This window comes from Lolium rigidum, chromosome 7, assembly GCF_022539505.1.
Source record: "Lolium rigidum isolate FL_2022 chromosome 7, APGP_CSIRO_Lrig_0.1, whole genome shotgun sequence".
NCBI classification, from domain to species: Eukaryota; Viridiplantae; Streptophyta; class Magnoliopsida; order Poales; family Poaceae; genus Lolium; species Lolium rigidum.
In genome coordinates this window covers 346914046-346931451 of record NC_061514.1, presented here as the reverse complement: position 1 = coordinate 346931451, position 17406 = coordinate 346914046, and the positions used below count along the sequence as shown (strand labels likewise).

Here is a 17406-nt window from a genome sequence, read left to right as displayed (position 1 = left end):
CTGTTGTTTACTATAATCACTACCGATGTCTCTGTTACTGCTCTGCTTGTTATTTCACTCACTGCTACTGCTATAAAGCTGTTACTCTTGATAAACTCTTGCGAGCAAGTCTTTTTCCAGGTGCAGCTGAATTGACAACTCCGCTGTTAAGGCTTTCAAGTATTCTTTGTCTCCCCTTGTGTCGAATCAATAAATTGGGTTTTACTACCCGCGAAGACTGCTGCGATCCCCTATACTTGTGGGTTATCAGCGAGCCCGCCCCGACGGGCCACCACCGCGCGCGGGAGAGAGGAGCCCCGCGCCCGAGCCCCAGGGGACCAGGCCCGGCCGGTGCCGCGTCGTTCGGGGCCAGAGCCGGCGCCTTCCGCCGCTGCAGGGACGATCCCGCCCCGTCGGGTCACCACCACGAGCGGGAGAGAGGGAGGCCTCCGCCGCCAGCACCGCCCGGGCTTTGCCCGGCGGCTCCTGTCGGCGGCGGCAACGGGGGAAGGGGGAGGAGAGGACCGCCTGAGCTTGGGGCGGCGGCGCCCCGGCCGCCCTCGATCGGGGGGGGGGGGGGCGACGGGAGCGGGGTTCTCACGGAATATGCAAAAATCGAATTACAATAATAGTTCCAATCAAATAAATAAACAATAGTTCGAACATATGCCAAATAAATATTTAATGTCACACATACACAAATGGAATAAGATTTGTTGACATTGGAGGCCAGGCCTCACCCAATGGTGGTCGATGAGATCTTGTTGGAGCTGCTCATGGGTGTCCTTGTGTTCAAATTCCTTGTAGGAATCAATAAAAGGTTGAAGGTGGTCGAGCTTCCTGTGTGGTTTTACTCAGCTCCCAGCATTGTCATAGAAACACTCTAAGTTCAAACCTCTCTCGTCCTTGATGATCATCTTGTGAAAAATGACACAACATGTGATGATGTTCCTGAGGGTTTTGATGTCCCAAAAACGAGCATGACAACGCACAAAAGTGTAAGGGTACATTGCCCCTAAGTGTGTGAGGGTACATTGCCCCTAATATTTTTATTGAGTTTATATGTAGAAATATTTCATAGGTACGGTATTTCTTCTAGTCCATGTGTTGGATTCAAATGTGGATGCCATGAAGATAAAGATATAACTTGGGTATTGGCACCAAGACCTTGAGAGTTTGATTTCAAGAGAACAATTCAATATATAGCTCTAAGCCGGTGTCATGATAGTCTCATGATTTGAGCCATCGTTGACTAAGGTTTAGATCATGCAATCAAATGAAGTGTTCTCCATGTACCTCGAGATATTATAATAGAGCATGAGGAGATACAAGGTTGACCAAGATAAGAGCAAAGATTGGATTCAAGTTGGTCAACACATGAAGCTTAAATAATGTACCACATGAGTGCTAACTTGTGATCTTGTGGTATGGTAAGACTTGTCAATTATGCCTCATGAGCTAAACAATTACATATGTGTGTTTGTGTTGTCTATGTGGTTTAGGTATCTTGCCATGGACATGCATAAAGAGTATGATTTCATCCGGCCCATGAGAGGATGGCATCATCATGGTTGAGAAGTGCAAGTTCAGTATGAGCATATCAAGAAGATCATGCTTGAAGCTTGGAAAATATTGCGTGATAATGAACTTGTGAAGATGTGTCTAATGAAGCTATTTCATAGTGGTGTATGGAGGAGCAATTATGACTCTTCACGAAACAACAATGATCAAGTGAGGCATTCTGGCTTGAATGGAGCTTGAAGCGTTGTCATCAAGATCAAGCGGGATGCACAAGGCAAAGGTATGGCCTTGCTAGGTTTTCCTTTTACTGGTCTCAAGGTGGTTGTTGGAAGACCGAGTTATATCATAGATAGTTCAGCTATCAAGAGGGAATTTTCGTTAGAAAACTTGATCGCATCGTCTTAGGGAGCTCAATCATTTCCATACTTGATGTATGTAAAATGCATACGTGAACTTGGTAGTTTATTGTACTAAAATCTTTATTATATTTATTATGACTAACATATTAATAGTTGCAAAAGCGCACAAGTTCTTGTTTTAAACTTTTTTGTGTAGGAAATAAGCAAATATGAAAACAAACCAGTCATTATGGTGAAAACTGGAGTTTCCTTAAATATGTCCCTTCAAGATACTTTTTAAATATCGCCCAAAACAGACCCGAACATGGCCTCAAAAGGAAAAAACTTGGCATAAGGAAGTTTAATTTGACGTAAGGAACGCCCCAAACGGGGTTCGTGTGCAAAATCTATGGTTGTTTTACGGAAGGTACAAAGGCAGTTTTAAAAAACCTGAAAATTTGTGACGTAATTGATTCAAACTCTTTCGGCCAAGCCACGATTTTATGGGCTCATAAAGGACAGAGCGGAGTCATAGAAAGGTTATATAGGTGCCCAAGAGTCCTTTGATCAATGGGGCATCCATCCTATGGCCAAGATTGCATCTCCATCTCTATATATTGAGAGGAAACCTTACTTTTGGAGGCATCCATCTCCTCCACACCAGAACCAAAGAAGAAGAGGCAAGGGGCCGCTGCCCCCAAGGGAAGTCGCCGCTCTCCTTGCGCCGCCGCTGCCTCATGTGGCCGCCGCCATGGGATCTTCATCGCCATCTCCTCCAAGGGTTGCACCTCTTCATCAATTCCATATGCACCATCTTCATCTAGCCTTTGTAATCTCTTGGCAAACATGGCGTATGATACTATGATGCAATATATTGTTTTCCCATGATCTATTGTATCTCTATGTTAATGTTTGATTAGTGACTTGTTCTTGCCAATTGTGATATAGTTTGTTGTTGGTTACATACAAGTATATGTTATCTTCTATGATGATCTTGTTGTACTAACATATGAGTTCACACATATGTTGGAGGATGCACAAGGTTGTCACTGTTGCATGTTGATAGGATGAGGGATAGCCGGAGTTTGATAGAAACTTAATCCCATGTCTTAGATATACATGTTATATTAATTCATGGTTAATCAATAGAGGTATTATGCGGTGGTTGGACTCTATGTCTTAATAATTCCCTTGTTTGCTCTTAATTGGCCTTGGGATCAATCACTATGGGTGTATTTGCTCATGTATATGGTTGCACCTATTCATGGCTCCTCCTTAGAAGAAACAACAAAAATACTATCTTTGTCATTCACTAATTGTGACAACCAACCAAATGAAATAGCAATTTTCCAAAACACTTACTCCCTTGAATAACTCCACTTCATTTCACTTTATCTCACTTTACTTTATTACACTTTACTTTTCTGCATTAGTTTTACTCATTGTATTTTATTTTCAGCACTCATAGTTTTATAGCAAAAACCACTTCACACACACCATAGTTCCTAGATTTGCATAGAAGGCCATATAAGTGGGTTATAAGGCTTTAGATAATAGATAGTTTACCTTTAACTCCTAGTGGGATCGACACTCAAATATTTATCGAATTGTACTATGGTGATCCGCTACACTTGGGGGTTATTAATACTTTGCATCCCTATTCTTTTCTTCTTCTTCTTCTTCTTCTTATTGGTGTTTATCTGTGTGAGGTTCTTGAGCTTGTTGCTAGCTTTTCAAGAAGCTCAAGTTCATCGAAAACGGAATCCGTATGTATCTTCTATTGCGTTTTCGAGTTTGAGCGTCTTTATCGCATCTTGACGTCTTGAGGCTTCCTCTCTAAAATCATGTAAAATATTCTATGAGAAGTCTTAATATTTTGAGTTTTTATTGGGATTCTATTCATCGTTATCTTTCCAACAAAATTGGTTTCATTTTAATCATAGTTTGGGAACTTTTTCAGAGTTAAGTTCTTTCGAGAAAACTGTGTTTGAGAGGTTTCTAACGAAACAGGCACTGAGACCAGCAGCGCCGGCTCCCGCGTACCGGCCAGCACGGTGCTGGGCCCTATGCCGGTGACTGCTGGAAGGGGTATCTGAGAGCCGTTCCAACGTATAGCCTGGCATGCCAGCCCTGGATCTGGTTCGTCCGGCTATAACCTGACACTGCTTACTTATTACTGGTTTGCCTTGCATGAAACCACCCAAACACCTAGTTTTCTCGAGGGATTTGACAGATGAGATCTAGATGTACAACCTCCACCAATCAACTGGTCTTCCATTGTTCCTCCTCTAAGTGAGGGAACCCTTGGGATCGAAGTCATTTGTTGATTTCCTCCATTGTTCTTTCTCTCTAGTTCATCCATAACATTTTTTTTGCTTTGGTGGGATTTAAGTGTGAAGGATTTGAGCACCTTTGATGTTCTTGCTTATGCATCCTTGCATATGTGTTGTGCTCTCCATTACGATTAGTTCGAGTGAGAGACTGTGACTTTGTTACTTTTGGAGGGGTTACCTTCTAGTTGGTTTGGCGGTTGATGCTCCGGTGACCTCTTCGTGGAAGATTGTGAAGAGGCCTGGGATTCTCCTTCATGGAGCTTGTGAAATGGTTGTGAAGCTTGCCATCTCCGTAGTGGAGGAACATGTAGCCATCATGAAAGGCATTTGTCCTTTGTGGTGTTGGCTTGGAGAATAAGGTGAACCTTCGTGGCGTTTGGTAGACCTTTGTGGTCACCCGCATCTATCCAACATGACATACCTCACTTCATGTGGGGGAAGGGGGGCACGGGAATACATCTTCGTCGCGGCGTGCCTCGATTATCTTTATATCCAAGTTTACTTTTCTTGTGATAGCCATCGTGCTTAAAGTACTTATATCTTGCTATCACTTATGTTGCTTATATCTTGTGTCTATCTTTCTTAGATTGAGTTGTTATTTTGCACTTAGTTGAGCCTACCATATTTAGGTTTTATGCTTATTAAATAAGCGTTAGTTTTATTCTGTATCCTTGCAAGAAAAAACCGTAATAGTTTTTTAAATACCAATTAACCCCTCCATTCCTTTAGACGACATCTCGTCCTTTCAAAAAACAAATCTAGCAAAACACCAACAGCTCTCTCGTACGCAAATGTAGTTTCTTCACGAAAATTTCCCAATCAGGATATATGCCATCTGCTAGATAGTAACCCACTGTGTATTCACGATTTATGACTTTGTAGTTGCAAGCAGAAGCTTCTCCATAGACAAGTTTTCCAAATAGATGGGATTGATGCAAGGCATTGATGTCATTTAGGGATCCCGACAAGCCGAAAAAGCAATGCCAAATCCACAAGTCCTCCGATGCTACGGCCTCAAGCACAATCATCGGACCGTGGCTTTTATCGTAGTACTGCCTTTGCCAAGCTTTTGAGTAGTTCTACCATTTCCAGTGCATACAGTCGACACTACCAAGCATGTCCGGCCAACCTCTATTTGCATTCATCTGCATCAATCTAATAGTATCTTCCTCTTGGGAGCTTGGAGATACACCTCACCAATCAGTTGGAGGAGGACGAGACCGCGAGAAAGAATTGCTTGCTCTCGCTCAGCGACGAAGTCATATGCGTCGATTACATACGCTCATAAGAATCCATGGACTCTAACCTGCTGGGGAGATCAAACGAGATCTTATCGCGGCGAGGTGGTCGAGGTCGATTTGGTGGACTACGACAACAAGCCGGTGAGATTCAACCTCTCGGGAGCGTGGCGTCTGATACGTCTCCAACGTATCTATAATTTCTGATGTTCCATGCTAGTTTTATGACAATACCTACATGTTTTTCTCACACTTTATAATGATTTTATGCATTTTCCGGGACTAACCAATTAACAAGATGCCGAGGTGCCAGCTCCTGTTTTCTGCTGTTTTTGGTTCCAGGAAAGCTGTTCGGGCAATATTCTCGGAATTCGACGAAACAGAAGCCAAACCTCCTATTTTACCGAGACGGACCCAGAACACCGAAGGAGAGACGGAGAGGGGCCAAGGGGGCCCCACACTACCTGGCGGCGCGGCCTAGGAGGGGGGCGCACCCAGCTATGGGGTGGGCCCCTCGGGACCCCTCCGACGCCGCCCTTCCGCCTATATATTCCTCGCGACACGAAAACCCTACAACACCCGACGATATTCCACAAAGACTCCAAGGGCGCCGCGGCCATCGCGAAACTCCGTTTCGGGCGACAGAATCTCTGTTCCGGCACGCCGCCGGGATGGGGAAGTGCCCGCGGAAGCCTTCTCCATCGACGCCACCGCCTCCATCATGCTCCGTGAGTAGTTCCCACATGGACTACGGGTTCTAGCAGTAGCTATTTGGTACTCTCTCTCCCATGTACTTCAATACAATGATCTCATGAGCTGCCTTACATGATTGAGATCCATCTGATGTAATCGGTGTTGTGTTTGTTGGGATCCGATGAATTGTTACATTATGATCGGTCTATCTATAAAGTTTGTGAAGTTATTGTTGCTGCAATCTTGTTGTGTTTAATGCTTGTCACTAGTGCACGAGTGGCATGATCTTAGATTTGAGCTCTATAATTATTGCTTAGATTGTATCTACAAGTTGTTTGCACATGTCTATGTCCGGAACCCGAGGCCCCAGAGTGACAACAACTGGGATAAGCTGGAGGGGAAGGCTTAGATATGAGGATCACATGTTTTCACCAAGTGTTAATGCTTTGCTCCGGTGCTCTATTGAAAGGAGTACCTTAATTACCGATAGATTCCCTTGAGGCCCGGCTGCCACCGGCTGGTAGGACAAAAGATGTTATGCAAGTTTCTCATTGCGAGCACGTATGACTATATATGGAAAACATGCCTACTTGATTAATAAACTTGATGTTCTGTCTTAATGCTATTTCAATCCTATCAATTGCCCAACTGCAATTTGTTCACCCAACACTTGTTATTGGAGAGTTACCACTAGTGAAGATAGCTGGTAACCCCGGTCCATCTTTCATCATCAAATACTCACTCGGTTCTATATGCCATTGGAAGTAGTATCAACTATTTTCTGGTGCCATTGCCTCTGTGTTACTGCTACTGCTGTGTTACTATTGCTCTCATATTACTGCTGCTTTCACATCACCCCTGTTACTAGTGCTTTTCCAGGTGCGGCTGAATTGACAACTCAGTTGTTAAGGCTTATAAGTATTCTTTGTCTCCCCTTGTGTCGAATCAATAAATTTAGGTTTTACTTCCCTCGAAGACTGTTGCGATCCCCTATACTTGTGGCTTATCAAGACTATTTTTGGCGCCGTTGCTGGGGAGCATAGCTCTACTCATAAGTTCACCTGGGGAGTACACTCTACCTCTCTCTCTGTTTTTATTTTATTTTGTTTTGCTTAGTTTACTTTTGTCTAGTTTATTTGTGCATAGTTTACTTCTGTCTAGTATTATTTTGCTTAGTTTACTTTTGTCTAGTTTGCTCTTGTTTTGTTTTATTTTTCTTATATACCCGAAAATCCATAAAAAGTTGAAAAACCGAAAAATTAAAAAACTATTGTTATGGAAGAACCCACAACCTATTTGGAGCTTATAGAATTATATATGAATTATAGAGAATCAAGAAAGGGTAAAATCATGAGTGCTGTGATAGAAAAATTGAATACAATTGCTAAAATCTTGCTTAAACGCCATGATATAAACTGTTGCTCTAAACAGGATACTAAACATCTTAAATTCCAATGTGGCTTTAGTGAGGAAGTTTTAATTATGAACTATAATTGGAATAACTATATTCATCTTGGGCTCGAAGAAGTGGAATAATTTGTTTTATTTATGGGAGCTTCTGAAATAGAATCCTTCATGTCTAAAAATTATGAAACCTGTGTTGTTTGTAAGGACCTTACAGATTATGTCTCTTCTATCCTTGATTTTTGCATAGAACATTACAGCAATAATCCTTATATCATTGATTATAAAGAGAGACTCATCCATGCACAAGAATGCACTCACAATTTGCAGGAACACCTGTGAAACAAGAAATTGATGAACCTGAAAGCTCATTGGATGAAAAAGAGGAGGAGAGTGATGAACAAAAGGAGGAAGAATGGATTAGCTACCCATGCCAACCTTATAATGAGAGTAACTCTTTACTCTTACACTATTTGATTGTCCTCCATGCTTACCAAAGGAGGATGAATGTTATGTTCCTGTGGATTCTCTTGAAATATTCCCTGTGAGTAAAACTTGTGAGAATAATTATGCTACTGTTATTTATGATAATCCATGCTATTTTGATAAATCTTATGATAATGCTTTGTTTGTGCCTGATGTCAAAATGCATGATACTAAAGAGTTTTGCTTGACAAATGTTTATGATAAAGCTCTAGATGATGGTCCTATGTTACTTGATAATATTAATTGTACTACTAATAAAAATGGGATTGGAGAGGTCTTGACTTTATCTAGTAGTCCCATATCTTTTGAGATTGATCAATCATCTTGTCATATTATTGATAAAAGTGGGTTTGAAAGTTTTAATCCATTTATTTTTGAGCTTGATAAAAATTATGTGTTTGTGGATCATGAAAAACATGCTTTATGTGATAGTTATATTGTTGAGTTTATTCATGAAGTTACTGAAAATTATTATGAGAGAGGAAAATATGGTTGTAGAAATTTGCATGGTACTAAAACACCTCTCTATATGCTGAAACTTTTGAAGTTACTCTTGTTTTATCTTCCTATGCTTGTCACTTTGTTCTTCATGAATTTATTTGTGTACAAGATTCCTATGCATAGGAAGTGGGTTAGACTTAAATGTGTTTCGAATTTGCTTTTTGATGCTCTCTTTTGCTTTAACTCTTATTTCCATATGAGCATCATTAAAATTACTGAGCCCATCTTAATGGCTATAAAGAAAGCACTTCTTGGGAGATAACCCATGTTTTATTTTGCTACTGTTTTGTTGTGTCTTGGAAGTTGTTACTACTGTAGCAACCTCTCCTTATCTTTATTTTATCACATTGTTGTGCCAAGTAAAACCTCTAATAGAAAGTTGATACTAGATTTGGATTTCTGCGCAGAAACAGATTTTTAGCTGTCACGAATTTGAGTAGATCTCTCTGTAGGAGACTCTAACAATTCTGCAAAATTTCATGCGTGGTCCTCAGATATGTACGCAATTTTCATTAGTTTTGAGTTTTCTGATTTGAGCAACGGAAGTACCTCTAAAAAATTCGTGTTTACTAGCTGTTCTGTTTTGACAGATTTTGTCTCTGTTTTTTTGCATTGTCTCTTGTGGACTTTAAGTAAGGCTTTCTAGACGTGGAGAGCTGTAGCTAATGTTTTATTGAGTTCTTGCAATGTGTCACTACAGGACTAAAGTGGATTAAAGTTTTTTTAGTACTAACCCCTCTAATAAAGTTTATGAGAAGTTTGGTGTGGCAGAAGTTTTCAAGGGTCAAGAGAGAAGGGTGATATAATGTGATCAAGAAGAGTGAAGAGCCTAATCTTGGGGATGCTCCCGTGGGTCACCCAAGCATATTTCAAGAAGACTCAAGCGTCTAAGCTTGGGGATGCCCAAGGCATCCCCTTCTTCATCGACAACTTATCAGGTCACCTCTAGTGAAACTATATTTTTATTCCATCACATTTTATGTGCTTTACTTGGAGCGTCTGTATATTTTTATTTTTGTTTGTGTTTGAAAAAATTCGGATCCTAGCAATCCTTGTGTGGGAGAGAGACACGCTCCGCATTTTCATATTGAACACTGGTGTTCTTAGCTTTACTTTTAATGTTCATGGCGAAGTTGGAAGTCGCTTCACTTATTGCTATTTGGTTGGAAACAGAAAATGCTTCATATTGTCTTGAATAATTTGATACTTGGCAATTGTTTTGAGCTCTCAAGTAGATCATGTTTAAGCTCTTGCATCATGTAGTTTAAACCTATTAATGGACAACTACCGTAGAGCTTGTTGAAATTTGGTTTGCATGATTGGTCTCTCTAAGGTCTAGATATTTTCTGGTAAAAGTGTTTGAGCAACAAGGAAGACAGTGTAGAGTCTTATAATGATTGCAATATGTTCTTATGTAAGTTTTGCTGTACCGGTTCATACTTGTATTTGCTTCAAACAACCTTGCTAGCCAAAGCCTTGTACTGAGAGGGAATGCTTCTCGTGCATCCAAAACCTTGAGCCAAAACCTATGCCATTTGTGTCCACCATAACAACCTACTATGTGGTATTTTTCTGCCATTCCAAGTAAATACTTCATGTGCTACCTTTAAACAATTCAAAAGTTATTATCTCTTATTTGTGTCAATGTTTTATAGCTCATGAGGAAGTATGTGGTGTTTTACCTTTCAACCTTGTCATTTACTCTTGACAGACTTTCACCAATGAACTAGTGGCATATCCGCTTATCCAATAATTTTGCAAAAAGAGCTGGCAACGGGGTGCCCAGCCCCAATTAATTAACCTTCACTAATAATTCTCTTCACATGTTTTGCCCTGATTCATCAGTAAGCAACTTAATTTTGCAAATAGACACTCCTCCATGGTATGTGAAATGTTGGAAGGCACCCGAGGATTCGGTTAGCCATGGCTTGTGAAAGCAAAAGGTTGGGAGGAGTGTCATCTATAAATAAAACTAAAATACATGTGTAAACAAAAGAGAAGAGGGATGATCTACCTTGCTGGTAGAGATAACGTCCTTCATGGGAGCCGCTCTTGAAAGTCTGGTAGATGAGCTAGTTAGAGTGCCCACTACCATTCGTTGACAACAACAAACACCTCTCGAAACTTTATTTGTATGCTCTCTATATGATTTCAAAACTTAAAAAGCTCTAGCACATGATTTAATCCCTGCTCCCTCTGCGAAGGGCCTTTCTTTTACTTTATGTTGAGTCAGTTTACCTACTCCTTACTATCTTAGAAGCAAACACTTGTGTCAACTGTGCATTGATTCTTACATGCTTGCTTATTGCACTTATTATATTACTTTGTGTTGACAATTATCCATGAGTTATACATGTTGAAAGTTGAAAGCAACTGCTGAAACTTAAATCTTCCTTTGTGTTGCTTCAAAACCTCTTATTAAGAATTTATTGCTTTATGAGTTAACTCTTATGCAAGACTTTTTTATGCTTGTCTTGAAAGTACTATTCATGAAAAGTTTTTGCTACATGTTATCTATTTGTTAGCAAACTATAGATCATTGCCTTGAGCCACTTTATTCATCTCATATGCTTTACAATAGTATGATAGAGATTATGTTAGTAGCATGTCACTTCAGAAATTATTCTTTTTATCGTTTACCCACTCGAGGGCGAGTAGGAACTAAGCTTGGGGATGCTTGATACGTCTCCAACGTATCTATAATTTCTGATGTTCCATGCTAGTTTTATGACAATACCTACATGTTTTGCTCACACTTTATAATGATTTTATGCATTTTCCGGGACTAACCTATTAACAAGATGCCGAGGTGCCAGTTCCTGTTTTCTGCTGTTTTTGGTTCCAGGAAAGCTGTTCGGGTAATATTCTCGGAATTCGACGAAAAAAAAGCCAAACCTCCTATTTTACCGAGACGGACCCAGAACACCGAAGGAGAGACGGAGAGGGGCCAAGGGGACCCCACACCACCTGGCGGCGCGGCCTAGGAGGGGGGCGCGCCCAGCTATGGGGTGGGCACCTCGGGACCCCTCCGACGCCGCCCTTCCGCCTATATAATTCCTCGCGACGCGAAAACCCTACAACACCCGACGATATTCCAGAAAGACTCCAGGGGCGCCGCCGCCATCGCGAAACTCCATTTCGGGGGACAGAATCTCTGTTCCGGCACGCCACCGGGACGGGGAAGCCTTCTCCATCGACGCCACCGCCTACATCATGCTCCGTGAGTAGTTCCCCCATGGACTACGGGTTCTAGCAGTAGCTAGTTGGTACTCTCTCTCCCATGTACTTCAATACAATGATCTCATGAGCTGCCTTACATGATTGAGATCCATCCGATGTAATCGGTGTTGTGTTTGTTGGGATCCGATGAATTGTTACATTATGATCAGTCTATCTATAAAGTTTGTGAAGTTATTGTTGCTCGCAATCTTGTTGTGTTTAATGCTTGTCACTAGTGCACGAGTGGCATGATCTTAGATTTGAGCTCTATAATTATTGCTTAGATTGTATCTACAAGTTGTTTGCACATGTCTATGTCCGGAACCCGAGGCCCCGCAGTGACAGCAACTTGGATAACCTGGAGGGAAGGCTTAGATATGAGGATCACATGTTTTCACCAAGTGTTAATGCTTTGCTCCGGTGCTCTATTATAAGGAGTACCTTAATTACCAGATAGATTCCCTTGAGGCCCGACTGCCACCGGCTGGTAGGACAAAAGATGTTATGCAAGTTTCTCATTGCGAGCACGTATGACTATATATGGAAAACATGCCTACTTGATTAATAAACTTGATGTTCTGTCTTAATGCTATTTCAATCCTATCAATTGCCCAAGTGTAATTTGTTCACCCAACACTTGTTATTGGAGAGTTACCACTAGTGAAGATAGCTGGGAACCCCGGTCCATCTTTCATCATCAAATACTCACTCGGTCCTATATGCCATTAGAAGTAGTATCAACTATTTTCTGTTGCCATTGCCTCTGTGTTACTGCTACTGCTGTGTTACTATTGCTCTCATATTACTGCTGCTTTCACATCACCCCTGTTACTAGTACTTTTCCAGGTGCAGCTGAATTGACAACTCAGTTGTTAAGGCTTATAAGTATTCTTTGTCTCATCTTGTGTCGAATCAATAAATTTGGGTTTTACTTCCCTCGAAGACTGTTGCGATCCCCTATACTTGTGGGTTATCAAGACTATTTTCTCGGCGCTCGTTCGTCGGGGAGCATAGCTCTACTCATAAGTTCACCCGGGGAGTACACTCTACCTCTCTCTCTATTTTTATTTTATTTTGTTTTGCTTAGTTTACTTTTGTCTAGTTTATTTGTGCATAGTTTACTTCGTCTCAGTATTATTTTGCTTAGTTTACTTTTGTCTAGTTTGCTCTTGTTTTGTTTTATTTTTCTTATATACCCGAAAATCCATAAAAATTTGAAAAACCGAAAAATTAAAAAACTGTTGTTATGGAAGAACCCACAACCTATTTGGAGCTTATAGAATTATATATGAATTATAGAGAATCAAGAAAGGGTAAAGTCATGAGTGCTGTGATAGAAAAATTGAATACAATTGCTAAAATCTTGCTTAAACGCCATGATATAAACTGTTGCTCTAAACAGGATACTAAACATCTTAAATTCCAATGTGGCTTTAGTGAGGAAGTTTTAATTATGAACTATAATTGGAATAACTATATTCATCTTGGGTTCGAAGAAGTGGAATAATTTGTTTTATTTATGGGAGCTTCTGAAATAGAATCCTTCATGTCTAAAAATTATGAAACCTGTGTTGCTTGTAAGGACCTTAAAGATTATGTCTCTTCTATCCTTGATTTTTGCATAGAACATTACAGACAATAATCCTTATATCATTGATTATAAAGAGAGACTCATTCATGCACAAGAATGCACTCACAATTTGCAGGAACATGTGAAAGAAGAAATTGATGAACCTGAAAGCTCATTGGATGAAAAAGAGGAGGAGAGTGATGAACAAAAGGAGGTTCCGACGGCCGTGTCGCGGGATTGTGCGGCGGTAACTCGCCGCCGCGTCCGCCTGTCTTCCACACCGAGGAGGAGCGGTGCAAGTGGAAGAAGAGCGAGGGCGCGCGCAAGAGGAGCGCTCTCCGCTGGATGAACTGGGGGCTCACGCCCCCACGGAAGCTCGCGCGCTTCGCCAACCAAGGCGAGGGCTCGTCCTACGGGCAGTCTAGCCGCGCACCGCGACTGCCCGTGACGGCGAGCAGCGAGGAGGACAACCTCGTCCCACGACAGCGATGAGGAGGAGGCGGTCATGGCGCAAACGAAGGCCATCAGCGAGGCGGAGGCGAGGGCCCGCTTCCGCCGAGAGGAGGTCGACGCCGTCCGCCAGGTGAGGGAGTACGAGGCGGCCCGCCGGGAGGCCCGCGTCCGCCAGGTCAAGCTCGAAATAGTCGAGCTTGACAAGGACGACGCATGAAGATCTTTCACGCCGCCGACCATCTCCGCCAGCACCGGCACCGCCGCGTGCCATAGATCATACAGGTCGCAGTTTGCTTAGCTAGGTTGCTCTTGCCGGTGTACAAGTAATTACGTTTCCAATTGCAAGAACTATGTAAGTATCGATGCTCAGTCGGAGCATGTATGTCATCTAGAACTATGATCATCGCCTCAATTTACCCGCGCCAATTCGAAAAATCCTCTTTTCAGCTCCATTTTATGGCTTCTATTCTACGCCACTACGAATTTTGTCAGAATCCGTGTTTTCAGTGTACTGAACTCGGCGTTTTCAGTTTGCGTTTTTTCAGGATCTACTAGAGATGCTATTAGAACGACAGCGTTTTATGAAAACCTAAAACAAACGGTTATTTTACTGTTTTCGCGCGTTTATACAGGCTCCGTTGGTCGTTCGGCATTTCACTCCGTCTGCTCGGCTCTATATATTCGCGACTACGACAGCAGAGGAGGACGGGCAAGGCAGTGCACGCGCCACGCTCCTCACCCTACCACCACCACCACCCGCTCGCACGCCCACAAGCGCACCCAGCCAGCCCGACCTCCTCTTTCTCTTTCTCTTTCGCTTTGCATGTCAACGCAAACAAAAAGAGCCTCCTCCTCTTCGACCTCCACCACCACCGTCTCCTCCTCCACACGAACCTTCCTCCCCACCACCGCCACTCCTCTCTGCTTCCACTCGCGCACATCGCACAACATATAAAGCCGGCGACATCAGTCGCCAGTGGTCGCAGGTTCAACCCCCACCACCTCCCCTTCCTCTGCTCCACTCTGTTCTCTCCAAGATCTTGGAGAAGCTCAGTGGACATGGCGGCGTCAATGGTTACGAGTGGCGGCGGCAGCAAGAAACGCAAGCACGAGCAGTCCACGCCCGAGCTCGGCCACCTCCACGAGGACATGCTCGAGCGGGTCCTCGCGCGCCTCCCGCCCGCCAGCTTCTTCCGCCTCCGCGGCGTCTGCCGGCGCTGGCGCGACGCCGCGGGGTCGCCCGCCTTCCTCGCCGCGTGCGCCAGCGTCCCCGCCCGTGACCCCTGGTTCCTCATGCTGTCCGAGCGCCAGGACGAGCGCCGCCCACCCATCGCGTTCGACGCCGCCGAGCGGACCTGGGCGCGCTGCCGCGGCGCACCGGGGCCGGGGCCGGTACCCGTGGCTGCCGCGGGCGGGCTCGTGCTCTACCGCGCGGCCGACACGGGCGCGCTCACCGTCGCCAACCCGCTCACCGGCGCCTCCCGCGCGCTCCCGCCGCCCCCGCCGGCCACGCTCCAGGCCGTCGCCATGTACGGCTCCCCCTACCGAGTCGTCCTCATCCTCGGCAAGCTCACGGACCTCTCCATGTCGACCTTCGACCCCTCCACCAACACCTGGTCCTTCCCGGTGCCGCTCTCCCGCAAGCCAGACCCAAACGCCTCACCCGCCACCACCGACGCACCAACCCCACGCGGCAACAACAACGAGGACGACGACGAAGACGCCGACGCCGACGACGATGGCACGGTCTTCTTCCTGACCAAATCCGGCACAGTAATCTCCTCAACCACGGAACGCAGCCCATCGCGGGAGCACTCCTCGGCCGTGACGTGCGGCCCCAACGGCTCCAACCCCGTGGCCTACTTCCTGAGCGGCTCGGGCGCGGTGGTGTCCTGCGACCTGGCTTCCCGCTTATTCTCGGAGCTCCCGCGCGTCCTGCCCGTCCCCTCCGAGCACTCCATCGACGTGGCGGCCTGCGGCGGGCGCGCCTACGCGGTGGTGCTCACGGAGTACCTGGACACGGCGAGTCTGCGGGTGTGGGAGTTCCTGGAGGGCGCGTGGGCGCAGGCGGCGGCCATGCCGCCCGCCATGTCGCACGGCTTCTTCGGCGCCAAGGCCGACGTCAACTGCGTCGGGCACGGGCGGCGCATCATGGTCTGCGTCAGCAGCTCCGGCGAGGCCAACGGCAGCTTCTTGTGCGACGTGGCGAACAACCGATGGGAGGAGCTGCCGCGGTGCGCGGATGGCGGGGACGGAGCGGCCGCGGACTTCGTGGCGTCATTCTCGTTCGAGCCGAGGATGGAGGTCGCCGTGTGATGGCCGGATCCTCCTCGCTGGTCACTTCCAGTTGATGTGTAGTGTACGTAGGTAGATTAGATGGTTTGTGACATTTGTCCAGTAATTTCGGAGTTGCTTCATTGGAATCAGATCGCTCGTCTGTCTCCTCCGATGCGCGCATGTGTTGCCAATTCTGCATCTGTTGCCACCGGCTTCCTCTGTTCTCTTGATTCCCGTGCCAACGGCAAGAGACATTTTATCTTCAGACCAAGAGTTTTATATTGGTTCCATTAATCAGAAGAAATACTAGTAGATTCCCGCTGAGTGCACACGATTCATCATCGTTCAAATAGACTCTGGTTTTTGCAAGTGTCCCTGAATGATGATCCTGTCCAAGAACCAAACCAAATTCGGGGAGAAAAAGGGAAGGGGCTGGAGGAAGCAGAACGCTGTAGAAACCAGTGATCCTTTGTCTGCTGACAGGCACAAGTGCGCGCCCACCACCAGGGCCGTCCATGCAACAGCTAAAGCGAGACCCCCTCGCTGCTGCCGGCTTGGCTTTGGGTCAGCACTGACACGGCGTCGCTCGCCGGCAGAGACACGACGGCCGGCCGAATCCGCTCGGAGATACCCTCTGCCTCGTCGGCTCCGTGCGACCTCGGTGCGTTCGAAACCACGGGAAAAGACGGCCGGAGCCAGATTTCGGGCGCAGAATTGTGTTGTCTGGTTACATCGTGCTAGGCTGTCACTGCCTAGTGTGCGTGCGTCGCTTGCTTTATTTTGTTCCATGGCTGCCGCTTTGCTTTGGGCCGTGGCTGCGCTGAGGCTCTGCTTTAGCAGCGAGTGCAAACAAAGCGCCCCGTCAAAGCGTGCTTACGAGCAGCTTTAGTGCAGCTTAAACAGCAGCCTCATGTTGGCCCCTTTGCCCCAGCTACAATCAGCAGTTACCGCAGTAATCCCGTACAATGGAATGTTTTAGAGTTAGTTAAAAAAGGAAAGAGTCTTCTGAGGCAAACAACACAAACATGTCAAGCAAAATAAAAGATAACTATACAGCACCGCACCGTAGAGCAACTCAACGGCTGGACTGCGTAGATAAGTCGTGAGCCGTCCCTGGAAGACCCTCCAGCATGCCGTATAGTGTAGGTACCACCACTGCAAAAAACAAAAAAGCGCTAGCCTGAAGAAGGCACACTCGACAACCACCTTATTACGAATAGTCCATAAAGTCCGCTCATAGCTGCAAATACTGACCTAACCAGAAGAGGCGTCTTCTCTTACCGGTATGGTTTGCACGCTCTTCGAGCAATAAAACTCTATAGGAAGCAGGGAGCCGGACAGCTAAACACGATGTGGGTCATAGATTCCGGGACCGATAGAAGGGATACATACCA

The 17406-nt window shown here is 45.1% G+C and overlaps 1 protein-coding gene across 1 annotated transcript; it reads left to right on the top strand.

The window, feature by feature from the left end:
- The first annotated feature begins 14697 nt into the window (after positions 1-14697).
- Positions 14698-16161, top strand: LOC124670023 (F-box only protein 13-like). The gene has a single exon (XM_047206539.1). The coding sequence runs from the start codon at positions 14795-14797 to the stop codon at positions 16049-16051; it is 1257 nt and encodes a 418-aa protein (XP_047062495.1). The 5' UTR covers positions 14698-14794; the 3' UTR covers positions 16052-16161.
- Positions 16162-17406: the final 1245 nt, after the last annotated feature.